Source organism: Chinchilla lanigera, unplaced genomic scaffold (genome assembly GCF_000276665.1).
Source record: "Chinchilla lanigera isolate Chin_1 unplaced genomic scaffold, ChiLan1.0 scaffold00097, whole genome shotgun sequence".
Lineage (NCBI taxonomy): Eukaryota > Metazoa > Chordata > Mammalia > Rodentia > Chinchillidae > Chinchilla > Chinchilla lanigera.
In genome coordinates this window covers 1,404,202-1,422,957 of record NW_004955498.1, presented here as the reverse complement: position 1 = coordinate 1,422,957, position 18,756 = coordinate 1,404,202, and the positions used below count along the sequence as shown (strand labels likewise).

Genomic DNA, 18,756 nt, shown 5'->3' with positions numbered 1-18,756 from the left:
GTAGAATAAGCTTGAGGAACACTGCAATACACTACATCATCCCTCATAAGAGTTATATTTACATTAGAATATTAAGGGTTAAAAATTCAACTTAGAAGATAACTTTTCAAATTCAACATTTCTCATACTTATGCGTCTACGCTCCGTCAAATCCTTTCCCACTTGCTTGCTTTCTCACTCTCACACATATGTACAGGCACATGCACTTTTTGTCTTTGGTACTTGCTCTATTAAGTATTAACATCCTTCAAAACAGTACTTGTGCACCATACTTTGGGAAATGCTGATATAGCCCATAAAATTAACCAGAGAAAAAGAGAACCGTGATTTTATTTATTTTATTTTTTTTACTACCTGGATCTTTTGCATCAATTTTAACAAAACAACATTTGGACCTGCGGATAGGATTTTCTTACTTTTTACCCATCTTGACCTACATACAAGAGGACTAGAAGAGTACGCCAGGATAAATTAACAAGCTAATTTTCCGTCCAGGAACTTCAGAGTCCCTAGGCCCTGTCATCTCAAGGATTATAAGGAGCAGTAAAACTGCACTATTTCTGCAATGTGTACCACTAAAAAGCCTTGAGAGAAGTTCTGCTTTTGACAGTTTATTGCAAAATCACCCCAACTCACCAGTTTTCTGTTGGAAAATGAGGAGACAAACTGTCTAGGTAATCCTCACTTATCTGAATATTAGAGAATTTGTGCCAGTACTACCGTAATGTTTGTCATGTCGTCATGTGACAGACTGTAGCTTTACTGAGGAAACAGGATATAATTATTATGCATCACAAGTAGAGACTAACAAAATAAATTAAAACTTATATGGAGCAAAGGAGTGATTTAACACCAAAGGAAAAATCCACCAAAGAACTGGATACTCTGGAGAATGAGATTAAATGTGACAATTTCTAAGTACGTGGAACTTTGGAGCAACCAGGATTTCTGTACAAGTGACACAGTGAAAAATGTTCACAGTGATAGTCTTGTGTAGCCGTCCTGAGCTATTGAGAGAAATTACATTATATATCATGCTGTTTCCTGTCCAGGGTGTTCACTGTCTTCTAATTCTTTTAAAAGCATTCTCTCTACATGGGGTAGCTCCATTAATCAAAGTATTTTTGTTTAACCAGAGCATACTTCTCTTCCATGACCTATTAGCTATGAAAAGGTGTACGTTCTTTCTTCAAATATAGTGAACTTGTTTTTGTTTTTCATTTTCTATATTATTCCTGTTTGAAAGAATTATATATATATGCATATATGTTCCTATATGTGATTTTTCTGGCAGAAAATTATTTAGGGGATCACATTTCAGAAGGATTCGTGTTATGCTTGCACTTGAAAGACAAATCCAATTCGACATGAAGTTTCATTATGAAGGAATTGTTACATGCGAAGACACTGGTTATTGAAAACTGAAATGAAGTGAGAGGAAGCTAGCACGAATGTGTATGAGTCTTCTTTCTTTGAATGACACAAAGAACTCAATATACCTAATCATCTCCATTATGCCCACCAGGAACCAAGCTACAGTGGTACCGCACAATGTTGCTTCTTGATCGCTCAGCACCCAAGTATTAAGCCATAGGCCACTTATATCAGCAGTTCAAAAGCTTTGTGCAACTGCTGAATCTTGGAATTGTTTTACTTTTATTGGTTAAAGCATATATTAGTAATAATGTAGACACAAAATTCATAAAGGAAGTGTATCAACGAGTCAGTATAGACTGACAATTGTGATTCTTCTATTGTGATCTGAATTAGGATCACACCTAGAAGTAGGTATTAGTCACATCACTTCTGAGCAAGTTTCTGGTGCTCCAGTGAATGAATGACCTATGCAGGGAGACTTCTAACAAGAACACAGCAAGAGAATCTTTTCTCTCTTTCTTGTTGTAGGCTTTACCCAAGAAGCTCAAACACTAGATGCGGTATATTGCATTTCCCTCCCTGCTTCTTAAAACTACCCTTTTTAGCTCCTGCAGCCTCCCCAGTCCCCTTAACTCTCCCATCTTTGTAAAGTAGATCAGTTTTATGGGTAATTGTCCTCCACAGCCTCTAGTGTTACTGTCACTCCAAGGTCACCAAAGCCTCCTGATATGTGGCTCTTCGATCAGTTTCCTTCTCCCCTTCCTTTCTTCCTCCTGGAGGCTCCACGTATTCCCTTTATTATGTTCTCTGTTTCTAGTTGATGTAGTTTTGGAGCTGGGGTACATTTATGAATTTTGTTAGTTGTGTGACACCAGGCTAAGATAACCCTGGATTCTCATTATAACTTAAAAAATCTAGTCAGTGGGATATGACTGGTGGAGGAGCCATGCCTACAGAAGTAGAGTGAGAGCTTCATCTGTCTTCTCTCAGCTCACCCTACTCTCCATACTTCTGCCCTGTTCAGGATCTTTGAGAGTCAGAGATCATTATGCAAAGTAGTCTCACATTAAGCATTTGAAATAAGAATTGCAGTGAGTTCTCCCACTACTAGTAAAATATTTAATATGGATTTTAAGAGCTACAATTTGATTACTGACCTGTAAGTTCCCCAAATGATTCAAAGTAAATTTCCCTAATATGTCTAGTTATTCTACGCTGCCTTGAAGGGTCGCTAATGAATGGGTTGCTTGAATGAACAGAAAGATTGGGAACTTAAATCACGCCAGTCTGGATAACGTGCCACTGGCACCAGAAACCAGTCTGTTCCCATGCAAAGTTTCCTCTGGAGTATGTTTCTCATCCAGAGGTGATTTTCCAATAAAATGAGCCTCAGTTATTGCAAGCATAGGAGCAGTCCTTGTGGGAGGAAATCAAGCAATTCAATTCTAGAAAATGTTGTATGAGGCAAAATTAACCTTGTGGCAGTGTTATTTGCTCAAACATGGTCTTGTTTCTTAATTTCCTTTGTACACATCACTATTAAGTGAGGCATTTTTATGCCCTTCACTGCGATGTGATTGAAAGATTTAATTACTTACATATCCAGGAAGCAAACCTGAAATGAAAGAAAACCTGTTCAATTTTACAATTCTGCAGTTATTGCCTGCATCCTGGTAGCTAGAAATGGCTGTGACTCTGCGTCAAGCCTTGCTTGGTAGCATCTCCCTTAGTGCTGCCCACTTTGGATCCATTCACCTTCTGTGGCCCTCGGCCAGTGGGAAAAGCCACCAAATGCTTTTGCAGGCTGTGATGGTAACCCCCGCTAGGAAGGAGGTAGGGGAGATTGGAGGCATCAGCCAAGGAAGAGAAAGAGGGGATGCATGAGTGTTCATTTTGGCTCTCTGGGTCCAACCCTGTTAGTTCCTGAACAGCAAAATAGACTTTTAAAAGTAGGAAATAGTATGTGCTGGCAGCTGCAACTTAACCTTTCTGTGTCATTGTCCCGTGGGACAAAATGTGCCTTCTGTTTTTCTTGAAAATGCTTAGTGATGTCAAACCCAGCTTCTTATGCATGGCCTCCACCCTCAGGAAGGTTGATGTCTTTACCCTGGTGCTTTCCCTTTAGAAACATAGTGGGACTACAACCTGAAGAGGAAGGTGGTACAGACCAGATGGATCACCTGTGGAGTAAAATTCTAGCTCTCCAAAGACAGTAAAACTACCTGTATAACACTCGAGAGCAAAACCAACATACAATAGAGACTATTTTACGAAGAAATCCTTGTTACTTTGTAAGAAAAGCTAAGGACCCACATGATAGCTGGAAATTAGGTCAGCAGTTGGGTGTCCAAAATGGGCACAATCACACTTGCATATCACACTTACACTAAGCAGGATGGCAGAGCTTCAAAGCCATATCCTTGGAGGCCTGCACTCATTCATACTAGACACTGAGTTCCTGCTGTATGTCAGATACTGTTTGCTGCATTAGAGTTACAGCAGTCATTAGGAGTTCTCACTTGTATAGGTCTAACGTTCATCTAAGAGGAGACACTTCAAAACAGATAGATGAGTAGATGATAGAGAGTATGGCTGTGTGTGCTAAAGAGAAAAAATATAGAGTAAAGGGTGAGTACGTGGGAGGGGCTGTTATTTCATATGGCCCAATGCTGTTGTCCTTGCTCAAAGTCTCTGTAAAATTCTTCTTCAGAGCATTTATCATCCTTAAAAGAAAATCCTCATTTTTGAACCAGTATCCATATTGCTTGCTATGGCTCTGAGACTGTTGGACTAATTTTCAAGAGTTTACCCCACATCCCAAGGTCTACTATGTATCACTAAGGATGAGCACAGGAACTCAGACGTGCTTGACAGTAGCCCCCATGGCGCTCTCCCGGTACATTCTGTCCCACATCACTGCAGGAAAAGCACAGCTGCACTCTGCTTTGTCACCTTACCCAGTTGTACCACATAGGTAAGCAGATGTTTCTGTAGCACTAGAAAATAGTAGTTTCTCCTGCTTCTTTAAACATTCTCCTCTATAATCTTATTTCAGTCATGTCAAAACCCTTTTTGGAAATAGGTGGGGTTTAAATTATATATGAGCGTATGGTATATGTGACAAATGTGTATATACACATCCATACAATCTAAAGCGGGTCTGCTATCAAGTCTAATTTGTTTACTAACTCCAGGCATCATGATTTGAGTCAAGTTAACTTTTACCTCGCCAGGGCTAGAAAGAACACATCTCATCAACTAGTGCAAGAGAGATGTGTAAGTCATGTTTCTACATGGAGATGCTATTATTAAACAGATCGCAGAGTCTCACGCTACAGTGTCTGATAACACAGAAATGAATGAGCTCTTTGGCTGCCCTAGGCTTCTCCGGTCAGGTTCGCACGGAGGAATACAGTTCTATAATGTACGAAGCTGCTCAAAAATAAGCAAAAAGACACAATAATTTTCTGAAATATCCTCCCTAATTATGTGGAACCCACGTGTGAGGATATGGTGCAAAGAGGAAGTGGAAGGCGGTCAAAATATTGCTAAGAAGTGAGAGCTGAGAAAGAAAATCTAGAACTTCTTGTGGTTATTATGGCTGATCTGCCTGATCCATCAGCAGCAACGATTCTGTCTTGAAGTTACCACAGAGTATGACAGTATGTTGCTCTACTGCAGATAAACGCTGGATTGTAACAACAGGTGATCTGCACCTATGCTATAAAACTTACAAATGCAAACATTTTCTTAGGAACGAATGATTTTCTCTTTTCCGATGTTGGCTTTCTAGAGAACTACACAAGATAACTTGGGCAAGAGATTTAGGAAGGCAGAAACTAGTTGTTGTCTATTTCAGTCTCTGGCCAAAATGAGTCATGTCCATTAGTTCTCAGTCCCCCTGAACTTGTACTCCACTAAAAATAAATGATTACCTCAGGCCCTTGACTCTGAACACATTCCACGGTTGATGAAGGACTAATTTACTGTTTGGGGTTTTGAGTGTAGTTACCAAGGGGGCATGCATCATTTCTGTAGGAATAAAAATAGCCCTACTGTGCTTATGTTTGGGGCTGATAAAAATACAGTCAGAAAAAAAATTATGTCAGTGAAGTGAATTCAGAAAATGAAACTGAATAATAGCTATATGCCACGCCTAAAATACTCTCTCTTAGTGTAGCCTAGATGGTTAAGCAATATGGAAAGAAGTGTATGAAAGAAAAAATAAAGTGCGAGAAACAATCAAGGGTCAATGAAGCCACAAGGGAGCAGCTGCATGTTTAGAGGAACTCTACAGGAGCTGAGATTTACATAAAAGTCCACAGAGGAGGATTAGTCAGATATAATCAGAAAGGATTTGATATGTCTATTTCTTTGTAAGCAGTTGAAAAGGGGTGACTTATAATCCCTCCCTAGCTCTAACCTATAACTTTTGGGAATAAAAGAATCCTTTGCAGCATTTTTTTTCTAGTTTCATCCACATTCTCCTGCTTTCCTTTTAATGTCAAAAGAAGGGCCTGAGTGTTTGGCATTGGGATGCCTTAGGAATCCTGGCACACAGAGCTACTCTTTCCTTTCTTTTCTGTCCTCCAACTCACAAACTTGGTACTTTCCACCACTGTGAAAAAGCCCCCTCTCCTAAGCTGCCTCTGAGTACCAGACATTGCTCACAGCACAGCATCTGCTTTCTTCTCTTAGTGCCTTTGAAAGTGTTGTTCTGCTCTCCTGAATGGCCTCCCTCCCACTGTTTACCAGGGACCTCCTGCTGAGGCAGGGAGAGCTGCTCCAAGCAGTGGCTCAGTCCTCCATCTGCACCCCACAGGAAGTTGCACAAACTTCAATCACAGAACCTGTCCAGGCTGTCATGTAGTGGCTTGTCAGTTTCCCTAGCAGAGTGTGAGAACATTCCAGGCATGGATCTTAACTTACTCATCTCTCTGTCAACTGAGCATAACACATAGTAGGCACATAAGCAATGTTCATTAGAAGAACAAAGGTGTGTGGGTTCCTTGAATTCCCCATAGCTCAGCTATGCAATTCTGAGCTTTCGACAGCTTTCTGGAAGATCACTAGGCAGAAATGTTAAAACACAATTCTAGCTAACTTGTGTGAACAGATTAAACAGGAGTCCATTCTTGTCTGAGTTGAAGACACTAAGAAGCTCAGAGTTAGAAAAGAGCATGTAGATCAAGAGGTGAGGTAAGTTAACAGAGGGAAACTCTCCAGCCGCACTTGCTTTTAGTTGACTTGCTAAATCACTAATTTTGAAGGTCATTCACCTGAGCGATGTATTCCGAGTCTTTGCTGCAGAGGATATCTCTGTGCATGGGTTATAATAACAGGTGCCTAGGTTATTTTTCAAGGCTTTGAAGCCTCTTTTGTGGAAAGCACTGACTCTTCAGTTGGACCTGCAAAGATGTATGAGGTGTCCGAGGAGTAACTGTGACTAAAACAGGGTGACAAAGCTTGGCATCTCTGCCTTCATATTGTGTGAGTCCTTTGCTAGCTTAATCTTTGGATCAGATTGTTTCTGCTTAACTCTGCACATAGACATTGTTATGGCTTCTGTCTACATGCCCTTGCAAGCCCCATATGGTCTTCAGTAGGGCTTTTCAGAGGCGACTGGATCTAGGGTATGTGATGTTGGAGTTAAGGATGTGATGCTAGGATTTCTCTACATCCATCCTGGATGGAATATAAAGGACAGAAAAAGGCTGCTGCCGCTTGCTGCTTGTTGCTACTTCACTACTTTGATATCTTCTGCCTGCCATGGACTGTTTCTCCACTGTAATACTCCTCTGCCTTGCCACCCTGCCTTGGAGCCAGCTGACTAGTGGCTGAAACCTCTACAAACTGTGAGCTACGATAAACCTTTCTTCTTTAACTTTAGGTGCTGCTATTTTGCCTCAGCAAGAGAAGTACTAAGACAGACATGTTAGACATTTAGGAAATGTATGTCCAGAACCAGTAGTACAAAGTTAATTTGCCTGAAATTTCCTTAATCTCTTCTCTCTTTCTTCAAGGTTGAAGATGTCAAGATAAGAGAGCTAAGATATTTTTCAAGATTTACAGTAGCATCATGATCAGGAGATTACCAACACCAAGTTTCACAACATACCATTTCGGACCACTGGAGACATGCCTCGAAGTCTCTAGTCATCAATTCTTTCCTAATCCAAGCCTCTCTTCATTTCCCTTGGCCTAAGCACCAAAGGAGGTTGAAACCTATGCTGAGTTAAGATAGTTATTTGTGGACACCAGTCCACCATCTTCTTGTTTTACTGGCATTCTGATAAATCTTTTTCTTCATCCCTACATGTCCTCAACTCACTAGGCTCTTACCCAGCAGTGAGTGAATAGACTTGGGTTCAATAACAGTATTTCACGTTTGCTACGGCTAACAAAAAGTTACACTTTAAATTACAGTGTCGTACTCTGTACACTGGATAATGGTTGGGTTGTACCTTTACTGGCTTACTCGAAGCCCTTCAGATTCAGCAATAAGTGAGTGCTTTGTTTTTGTGTTTTCATGTCATCCTCATGGTTATTAGGGTGCTAATTTACTACCTAAAGAAAAACGGTTCTCATGAACCTTGTGGTAAGGTAAGTGATGGTAATGAGGCATCTGACATGCTTGAAGCCTTGAAGGAGTTCTTATTTTTGAAAGACAAATGGTTAATATAATTGATGTTGGCATAATTGTCAAAATCTCTGTACATTCCATGACTCATTAGCTTTGGTGACATTTGTTACTATGTTCCAAGAGAATAAAATCTTATGTAATGTTAGATAACAGAACTTTTGAAATGACCAACAAATTTCTAGGTGATGAAAGTCGGTGTGTGTCTAGTCAGAGGCCATGGGTGCAAATGCAGATTCTGGAAACATGGTTTTGGGCGGTTTGCTGTCTGGGTCTCACGTGACTCCTCTAAGGTTGCCTAGAGATGATGCAACTCCAATGACGAAGGAAAGGAGAAGGTGTCTCCTGGGAACTTGTACAAGTTTCTTTAGCTGTAAGAGCAAAGTGCTGAAATCTTCTTAATCCAATTGTAGCTTCTCTACAACATAAAGAGCCTGATTTATTTTATGCAGCTGTTTAGAGAGAGCTTTTACTGCTGGTTTTCCATGAACTGCCCTTAAAATGGCCTGAGATGACTATAGATTGATTAGTGTTGATTTCAGTAGCACACTGCTGTGAGTGTGTCACTGTCCTGAAATGAATGGACCAGGCATTTTGTCAGCCTCTCTGTTGAGGCACAGGAGAGACTATAGGGCTTTGCCTATTTCATTTAGTGACGCACTTGTAAATGTTCCTTATCCTCTTTGAGAACTGCACCTCAAGACACCCGCAATCCATAAAAATAAATTAGAGTGCGACATTGCTAAAGAAACATAGAAGTTTTTTTTGTAGTAGTGGAGATTGAACCCAGGGCCTTTGCACTGAAATACATCTTCAGCTTTTTCAGTATGTATTTTTATTTTGACACAGGGAATGGAGAAGTTGCTAAGTCACCCAGACTATCCTTCAGGTTGTGATCCTCTTGCCTGAGCCTCCCAAGAGCTCTGGGATTAAAGGTATGCACCAAGAGATATTTCATGATGTCACACTTGGGGGATTTATTTTCTTTCCATGGGTACTTTTTAAATAATGGGCTTACTGTAGATAGTTTCAGAGACTAGGCATGTATTATTTGGGCACTGGGTTTCTTGAACTACCTACAGAAGCAAGTTCTCAACATAGTCGTTTTATTCTGCATGGACTTACAACTCCAGTTGTGCTCTCCATGAAACATTTGGATTAAGCCATCCTTTGGCCAAACACATTTCAGAAACCCTGAGTAAGACAGTTTCACAGAAGTCTTCCCACAGAACTTCTCTCTGAGCCTGTATTATGGGAAGGTGTTCAGTGCTTCAGGAAAGATATGCGAAACTTCTGTGGCTCATTGGAACCTTCTTGTTCTAAGAGATACGATCTCACAAGACTAGTGTTTGGCAGAACACAGTTCAGAATGAACTGCCTTCACACTGTGAATGAGCGTGCCGACCCCGCAGCCATTCTGCATTTCTGTGATATGCATGTGTTGAGGAGCATAGCAAGAATTACAGGAGCCACCTGCAGAGTAGCATAAGAGGTCACTTCAAAGGCTGTATCTGAAGTCCTTGGAGTCACATTTATCTTCTACCTAGCATATCTCTTTAAAGTGCTAAAGATGCGGCATCATATGCTTCATTTTGCAAATGCAGAAGGCTGAAATGATGGGGAAAGGCATTTTGTGCATGTGTGCGTGCATGTTTGTGTGGAGAAAAATACAGATATATTATATATGCGATGCTGATGACATATGTCTATGCACAAATTTACATCAAAGTAGATCAAATACATTCTAAAATGAGCATACTTATAAAGCAGGCTTTTAAGTATTTATTTTAAGACTTACAAGGACCATATAAATAATCTTGCTGAGGCCTGTAAGAAGGAAAGGACATGCGCAATTTCATACTACAAGCTTACGTCAAACTCAAGATTTGAACCCAGTCCTACCAACACTTTGAGTTTAATAACTAGGGAACTAATTGATAATTCATACTCATTATCAGATTAAGAGCTCTTCTGTGCTAGTTGACTGTTTCAGCTGGATAAGTCTCAAAGCCCCAAGCCACCATTTTTTTCTCAACCTTGATTTTCAACTTGGCCTTTCCTTTCCTGCACACCAGTGGACAGCCTGGGCTCCTTGCACCTCCCTGGACTCCTCAAGCCAGTGACTCAGACCAGCAGCCCTTAAAGTCCTGATGCAAAGGTCTCCCCCTCTTCCTTTTTCTCATGTCTCCAGCAGTGCTAAGCTCTCTCCTTAGAGCTTCTGTCCTACTTTATCTGTTCCTCTCTTAGCAAATCTCAATCTCTCTCCCTCCCTCTCTCTCTCTCTCTCTCTCATATCTACCTTGCATTTAGCTCTTCACAAGCCAATGTTATCTCTCCTACTGGATTCTAACCTCCTTGAGGGTAAGACCTGTGCCAAATTTATTTTTAATTCCTTCAGCAACTGTAGCAGTTACCAGAATGCTGTAGATCTTAAATATTCATTGGATGACTAAATGAATCATGTGCAAACATCACAGACAGGAAAGTCTTCGTGGTTATTTGTCACTTTCAATAATGAAACTACCATATCTACAAGATAGATCAGTTCCTAAATAAAACTGTAATTTCCTAAGCTGAGTGGATTCTGATCTTGATTTGTGAAAGAAAACCACTACATTGTTTAATGTTGTTAAAGTGTAAGATGAGGGAAGAATTTTGTGCTTAACAGTGGCTCGCATGCTCTCTCTCTCTCTCTCTCTCTCTCTCTCTCTCTGTAACAGATGTCAACCTTGGTTAGATTCAACTCAACTTATTAGTGCATGGCTTTTAGCCAAAAGCAATTCACATTTTCAGAAGTATACTATCACATATGTCTTAATAACAGAAATGTGGCTTTTAAAAATATATGCGATAAGTCACATATGGTAAGAGAAATCTGTACATCTCTTAGGCCTTGCTGTCACAGGAAAATCCTGGAGATGATTGCTGTAAATCATTAACTAACACACATGTGAAAGTCTCTCCCTCTGATACTATAAAGAGCCACAGTTTTATCACACTAATCAAGCTTTGTTACCAGTGTGGTTCCAACATATTGAGAAATTCGCCAGAAATCTCTTGTCCTGACAATTGATCTTAAGAATGTTCACTTTTGAGTCGTACCTTCAGAGATAATATTCAATGTTTCAAGGTAAGGTTATTAGGTTTTCCAGGTACATTATGTACTTATATTCAAAGAGCATATATTTAGCTTCTCCCTTATATGGTGTGTAATGAATGTGTACCATCGTCTCCCTATGGTGATAAAAGAAGCTTACAACTATCAAAGTACTATGAATAAATTGGGTAAGTGGTTGAGAAAGAGGGAGGGGAAGGGAACCCTTTCAAAGAGGAAATATACAAACTAATGGATATTGCAAATCATTTTCTCTCACACCAAGTAAAAGCTTCCTTAGCCTTAGTTAGATCTGGAAATAACAGAGTTCTAGAAAATGCATATGCCTTTTGCAGTCTACCCATCTGACTGCAACATTCTCTGCATATGTGTTCACTGGTTTCTGAGTCATCATCCTCTCCATGGATCTTAGGCCCACTAAATTTTCAAAGGTAGCGAGTGGAGAGTGAAACTCTTATCTTGGAATGAAAATCAAGAGATACATCAGCCCTGGAAGGTCATGAACACTCAGAAAGGGCTCAGTAATATCTACTTTTTTTTGAAGACCTAAAAAGGAAAGGACTGCAAGTTTAATCTTCGGAGTTATGAAGAAATTGAGTGCCTTTTTCTGTCTAACCAACTACAGCAGGATTCAGTAAATGATTTTCAGTAAGAGGCCAGAAGACAAAGCTGTTTGGCTTTGTGCACTATACACAGTGCTTGTCACAATACTCTGCCATTGTAACACAAAAGCAGACACAGATAATAGGGAAATGAATGAATGTGGTCATGTTCCAATAAAATTTCATGTATAACCGCTGGATTTGGAACTTTGTATATATTTCACCTATCATGAAAGTCATCTTCAGATTTTTCTCACCATTTGCCAAACTCAGTAAGAAAAGATGATGTCTAATCACATGGACGATTATCTTTGCCAATCTATCATACTTTAGTTGCAACTTTTGTCACCAGACCTCAACAGTCAAGCAACAGTGCACACACATTCTGTTATAGGTCCCTGACGAAAATTAAATATTAATTCTTGCACTCAAGATTAACTAAGGAATTTTTCAAAAGCAAAGTAACTAGAAGGAGCCAGAGAAACATGAGAACAGGAGTCAACAATAACAGGCTGGAAAACTTGGCCAAGAAAACACAGAAGCTTTTCTAACCTCATGGGAACACTGTGTCACAGTAGAGCCACCAGCCTTATAAACCTCCAGCCTTGCAAGCTTGTGGAAGGACTATTGTTGAGATGTATGCAACCTTGTTTGCTTGTGCACTCATTCAGAAAACATGGATAGAATCTTTATGTCAGGTCCCAGTGTACTATGTGGAACCAAAATTTTCTGGCAGGCATCAGAAATGACAAGAGGACCATTATAGATGACACTTTAAAGAAGGTTAGACTCTTCTTCTTGCAGGCAGTGACACTGAACCATAATCTGGAGTTTTGGTCCTTGAACTGAGAAGTTGAGGAGGCCTCTCTTAAAGTGGCTACATAACACTACTTGGGCATATGAGTTTGCTGTTGTGAGCCCTAATGGAATATCATACCCAAATTCACACTTAGGACACCAATTAGAAGGGAATTCTAAACACCTACCAGTTGGTCATGACTTAGTTTTACTACTAAGCAGATTTTCAAATATATTTAAAAGTAGAAGGCTCTCATAATTCTTTCACTCTTCCAGTTTTCATATCTTTAAATCATTCTTTACAGTGGTAGACATTAGATAGAGTCTGCACTGTGAATTAACAACAACTCATAAAAATATATATCTGCAGGGTTAACTTCTCAAGCGGAGCAAAGAGAACACTGGTCCTATTTCCAAGCCAGTAGCGTACAATGTGGCTGCGATGTAATATAGCCCCCACACAGTCATGTAGGGCTGTGCAGTATATGCACTGACAGACCTTGGGGCTCAATTCCTACCAAGAGGGCTGGAATTTGGAGACATCTGTCCCAGCAAAACCCTAGATTTACACTCCTGCTACTCTTACCTCGCCCTTGTGACAGGGGGCACACATCTGTATGCAGGCAGACTGGAGGGAGGGGTGCAGTTGGACTGCGGTTGAGAGGCTCACTAATGGCCCACCCAGGGACTACAGCCCTGGTCCTGGCCTCATTAGCACCATCCTCTAATTCACAGAGCTTTCTAGCATAGGCTCACAGTGGAGGAGCCCTGAGGGCATACAGACAAAAAAAGAAATTAGACTGTAGAGAAGATTTCAACTTTAACCAAACAACCAGCCAAAAGCTTGGCAAACGAAACTACTTCCATAGAAGCACTACAGCGTAACACAGATGCCCCTCCAGAGGCTACAGAGGCTTGACGGAGAACAGTCTGTTCTTTGCGGCCTAAGAACAATGAAATTTAAAAACAAAGTGCATAATATTCTGGAGGAAATGTAGTAGGGCTTGGATTTAATACTATTCTAAACATGAGTGGTGTGCCCTGGAATAGTTAATTCTTTTTACACAACACAAGGAGCTTTCTTGTCCTTAGCATTAGCTGATTCATTCTCCCAGAAACTATTAAAAATCAATGCACTCCTCATCTCTGTATTTGGTATCAGCTATAATGGGAGCTGGCTGACATAAATTGACACATATTTCCTAGGCATGTGATATTCCCAGACCTATAATAACCCGGCAAATAGAGCAAGTCCTCCCTTGGCCACACGGCTGAAAGGATTGGTATGCATTACAACACTGCAGTCAGATGTCATAGACCCAAATGACAAGACGGCCATCCTTCTTAATTTGAAAGTCTCCCTTCTGGAAGAGACACGATGTCTAAGAAGTATTATGTTGAAAAAAGAGTACTATATGACTTTTTATAATTTCAGAGTATCCAATACAAGGCTTTAAAAATAGCTCTCTGTTGCCTTAGAAAAAAAAAAAAACCTTTAGTTAAATGTATTTTTACGAGCTTTTCATTAACAGAGAATCCAAGTCTTAATGCCAAGATACGAAATGTCCCCGCGTGGCTGGCGATGTCTTGGCACACTTTAGCCATTTATGTCTCTGTCGTAGGTCTAAGGTTTACAATTAAAAATGTAATCTTTTTAGAGTGTGCAGAACCCAAAGGCTTGAAGTACTATGCATTGAATATGATTGAAATAGTATTTGGTAGTTATCCATGGATGGCACGTATTAACTTATGTAAACTGGATACAACTTGGGGCATTTCCTCATCAGGGACACAAGGACGAATGTAAGCTAGTCCTCACTCACTGGAGAGTTGCTGTTGTTGTTTTGTCCTTAAATTGTCATAAGTAAGTGGCCGGGGATATAGTCCAGCGGCACAGGCGCTTGCCTGGCAAGTGCAGGTCCCGAGTTTGATTCCCAGTACCAATAAAATAAAATAAAATAAAATAAAATAAACTGTCATAAGTAGAGATTTACTCAAAATCCAGGTCTCTTCTATGACCTTATTTTTTCATACACATGACATCTATTAACAATAACATTTCCAACTATTAAAAATAATAACTTACTTCACAGGATTATTCTTAGGTTTTGCTTTTTCGACAGCCTGTAAACAGAAGAAAAAAAATGCAGTTAGGTAACATTAGTAGGCATAATCTTTGCAATTAGTAACCAAAACAATAAGCAATATAAAATACTTTTCAGGAGCTAAGGGAAGCATGGCACTGTTGATAAGTGGATAGCACTATAAAGAACCATTTTGTTCTCCCAGGGAACAGTTACCTGTCCAAGTGCAGCTTTCAAACACAGGCGGGCTTTGTTAAGGCTGCTCATCGGTTCAGCAGGGGCCGTGCGAGTAGGCTCTCCCTTCCACACCGTTCACTCTGAACCCATGTGGGCCTGGTTGACTTGTAGTGGCAGTGAACGGAGGGAGGTACAGAGGAGTCGCAGGCATATCCTGGAGTTTTTGGGCTGTGGTAGGGAACCATTCACCCTACTGTTACTATTGCCATGTGGCCGCATGCATGCCAGGATAAAGGGCAAAGTGTCCATTTCTAAAATCACTTTTAGAAGCAAACACCATGAAAGAGCAAAGAATGACCAAATATTGAGATCAATTTCCTCCCGTAGAACCTTTAAGAAAATACACATCAAATCTTGAGATGAGGAAAATCTCTGGGCCTCTGGGCCTGCGTCACCTTAGACATGGAGCCTGGTTCCAGTTTATTGCTGAGCCCATTGATCTGTGTACAGTCCATTTATCATTCATGAAAAGAGCTAGTGATCTTCACAGTATATTAGAAGAAACAACTCAGATCATCTGTCAACAGTCCTCTTATTTCTGTTTCCTTCTCCACAGGGATTTCATCTCCTTCGATTCTTCTGGAATTAAAATGTTGCTAAGCAACACAGCTGGGGGCGCTGATGGCAGAATGGCTACAGTCTATCAAACTGTTTAAGCACCTGGAGGGTTTTAGTGATGCTTTTTTTCATATTTCTGTAGCATAATTATGTAATCAGAACCAAACTTATACTCTCCTAGACTGTTTTCAGGCTATAGAAATAGCATTTAATATGGAGAACGCTGAAGGAGAGGTTTGACAACCTCGGGGTTGCTCAGATCCTTTAAAAATTATCTATTAGGGGACTTTTATAATTGTGAATCTTGGAGGTGCGTAAGGACCAAAAAGAAGAAGAAAATGCTGCTACAAATCAGACTGCAAAGGCAACCATTCTTACTAGACAATAACTAACCTAACACTAGACTTGACCTTCTGGGTGGCCACAGAGAATCAGTATAATGAACCTCTCTATTCATATAAACACAATGTACTGAATAGCAATTTTTAAAAAGCCCCTGCATTCCCCAAGTTTAGATTTTAGTGTTGGAAATCCAAGTCCTTTAGTGCTTATTAAGTCTCAGGTTTTGTCGCTAGGGCACTTTCGTTGGCTGGTAGAGAAAAATCATTTTCCACCATTTGTGCCCAAGTTGGAACTTTGTCCCAAGTGCTAACGTAGAAAGCAAGCTAGGGAATGTGGTAACAAATGAATGCAAGAAAATAGAAAACAAGAGATATGTGTCTTGCTGGCCCAAGTCACCTCTCATGAATACCTAGGATATGAAAGCCAATCCCTGTGCTGTTCAGGTAGAGGATACTAATACCACTCACCATATGGGCTCTGCCAGGTCAGGTGAACCAAGGATTAGGTAGATGCTGGCAAGACCAGCTGGCCAGAGGGGTTTACCACCAAGTTTTTCTACAGTCACGGTGCCCTGTCTGCACATGCAAACACACTCACATTCGCCTTTTTACCGCCTTAGCTCCACCTTGCCCCCAAATCAGGCTGGTTGGGAATAATAGACAAGGTAAAGACACGTCACTGTGAAAATCATGTGAATCTATGCTTTCAATCCCCCAAAATGCAAATAAGTGTACTCTAGAAGATTAGTCTATCATGAAGTAATAGATTTTGTGTTCAAGTAGTTTCCTTTTAAAGCATGCTGGATGTGATAGGATGAGCATGCCACTGGTGAAAGATGGGGACAGAAATCAAAGTGACGTCGCTTACTCTAGCTTTGATTCAGAGCATGTTTTTGAAAATGTCCTCTTTGCTCTGTGTTTTGGAACTGTCAATTAGACCTGGTTATTTTTCTCTGATCAGGAGGACATTATCATATTTGAGGCCAGTCTCTTTGAAACCTATCTTTTTGTTTACAGCCATTAGAGGAAAATAACTTCATTCAAATTATTTTTTTCTGGGTTGCTTGACTATTGATTGAAAATGTCTATACTCAGAGGTTCTCTTTTCTTTGGAAATTAACTCACAATCATTCTGACTTTCCCACAGCGGGAACCAGATGTACTCATGTCATCCTCTTGTACATTCATCACCTTGAATTTCTAAACTCAACGATGGCAAGGCATCTCTGCCAGATGAGACACAGGTCACAATTTATGTTCTTCACTTTCACTCTAATTTGACTTTGTTTTAGGTATGCCATGAGGAATTCTTACATTAGGAAACACTGAATAAAAAACTTGAAGTAAATTTCCAGGTGGAAATGATATGACTTTAAGGCATAAAAGAAATATTCTGCAAAATAACAAAGACAAAGATCTCCCTTTTGAAATGAGCAGACATGAGAAGACAATTCCAAGTTCCAGACACGTGGGCCAGAATGTGAAGCATGATGCAAAAGGAGGAAATTTAAAAGGAAATGGCGTAGTGCAATTTGCCAAGCATTAAGAAAGTTATATATTGGAACTGGAGCTAAATTTGAGTTTAAAAACATACATTAAAGTAATTTAAACTGATTGGAAAATAGAGGCTAGATAGTTAACAGCTATGTTGCTTTAATTTGTAAAGACTATATGCTTTTTTAAACCCTATGTTCTCCTTAATTGGGGCCATGTTTCCTTAACATGATACTTATCTCACCATTGAGGAAGCACTCATACAGGAAAGGGTGATAAAAGCATTAAAACGCTAAAGAATATGCTTTGATCTGTTGTGAAGAGAGTCTGTGGAAGAGTGCCATGCTAGAAATGCTAAAAAAAAAAAAAAAATCTAGTAATAGCTTTGCCACTTATGGCATTGACAAGGTGGTAACTCCTCTGAGCCTGTTTGCGTCTTTAAAATTGAAGATAATCATCCCTGCCCTTTCTGCATCAAGAGTCACTGGGAGTAGACAACATCGTTGAGCCCGCTTGGGAAGCTGCAGTGCGCTGTGCACCCTGGCAGTAACTACTTCCTACACAGGTGTTGGTATGTAGAGTTTTAAGGTCAGATTGTTTACAGGCTTACTGAGTAGTACCAGACCTATGCGGTTATTTCAGTGAGGATTATCCTGAGTACTATGCTGGGGTGAGCAGCACATTTCTGTCTAGAAAGCAGTACTTGTGAAAGATGGTGATGTATTGCGATTCTACTGATATGTCTGTTGCCAAGCAGGAGGGGTCCCCTGACATCACACAGGACTTCTTCTGCGAGTCTTCGTGGGGGGTGGTGTAGATAGGTCAGAGCACCAGAGGTGGGGTGTGGGGCACAAGTGCCTATGCACACACTCAAAACCATCTTGCTCTCCAAAAGGTTCAGGAGGATTAGTCCCCATTAATCCCTATTTTCTAGGTGATCCTTCTTTTAACACTCCATCCTTCCCCACTTCACTCCATTGAGGAGGCTTTTTGCTTTTTCATGACATTTGACCTGAGAACAGGAAGTCCTAAGCATCATCTCCCCCATGATGGGGCATTTTGAGAAAGTACTATACATGCCAGGAGGAAGGCATTTCTTCGATCCTAAGGAGTGTTTATGAGCCGCATCCTCTCTCATTACCAGCACTGTACTATTGGAGGCACCCTGCTAAGCAGCAAATTTATTTCCTCAGGAGGGATGATGTGGCTAAGGACAGACTCGTAGTTGCTCACTTTCATCAAATCTATCTTCCTAAAATAAGAACTCTTTCTTTTATGTAGAGAATTGTGGTGCTGCACTGAAGCTAAAGTGACCCAGGGACCATTGTGAATTATGAAAACTGTATAATATAAAGCTATCACCAAAAGAGAAGGAAAGAAAGGGGTAAAGAAATGAAAGGGGTAAAGAAATGAAAGGGAAAGGGAAGGGAAGGGAAGGGAAGGGAAGGGAAGGGAAGGGAAGGGAAGGGAAAGGAAAGGAAAGGAAAGGAAAGGAAAGGAAAGGAAAGGA

At 40.4% G+C, this 18,756-nt stretch overlaps 1 protein-coding gene across 1 annotated transcript in view; it reads right to left on the bottom strand.

The window, feature by feature from the left end:
* Positions 1-18,756, bottom strand: part of Aff2 (AF4/FMR2 family, member 2) — a 484,709-nt gene that overhangs the window by 74,074 nt on the left and 391,879 nt on the right. Inside the window, exon 8 of the mRNA XM_005406396.1 lies at positions 14,619-14,656. Within this exon, the coding sequence (XP_005406453.1) occupies positions 14,619-14,656 (38 nt within the window). The remainder of the gene's footprint in view (positions 1-14,618; positions 14,657-18,756) is intronic.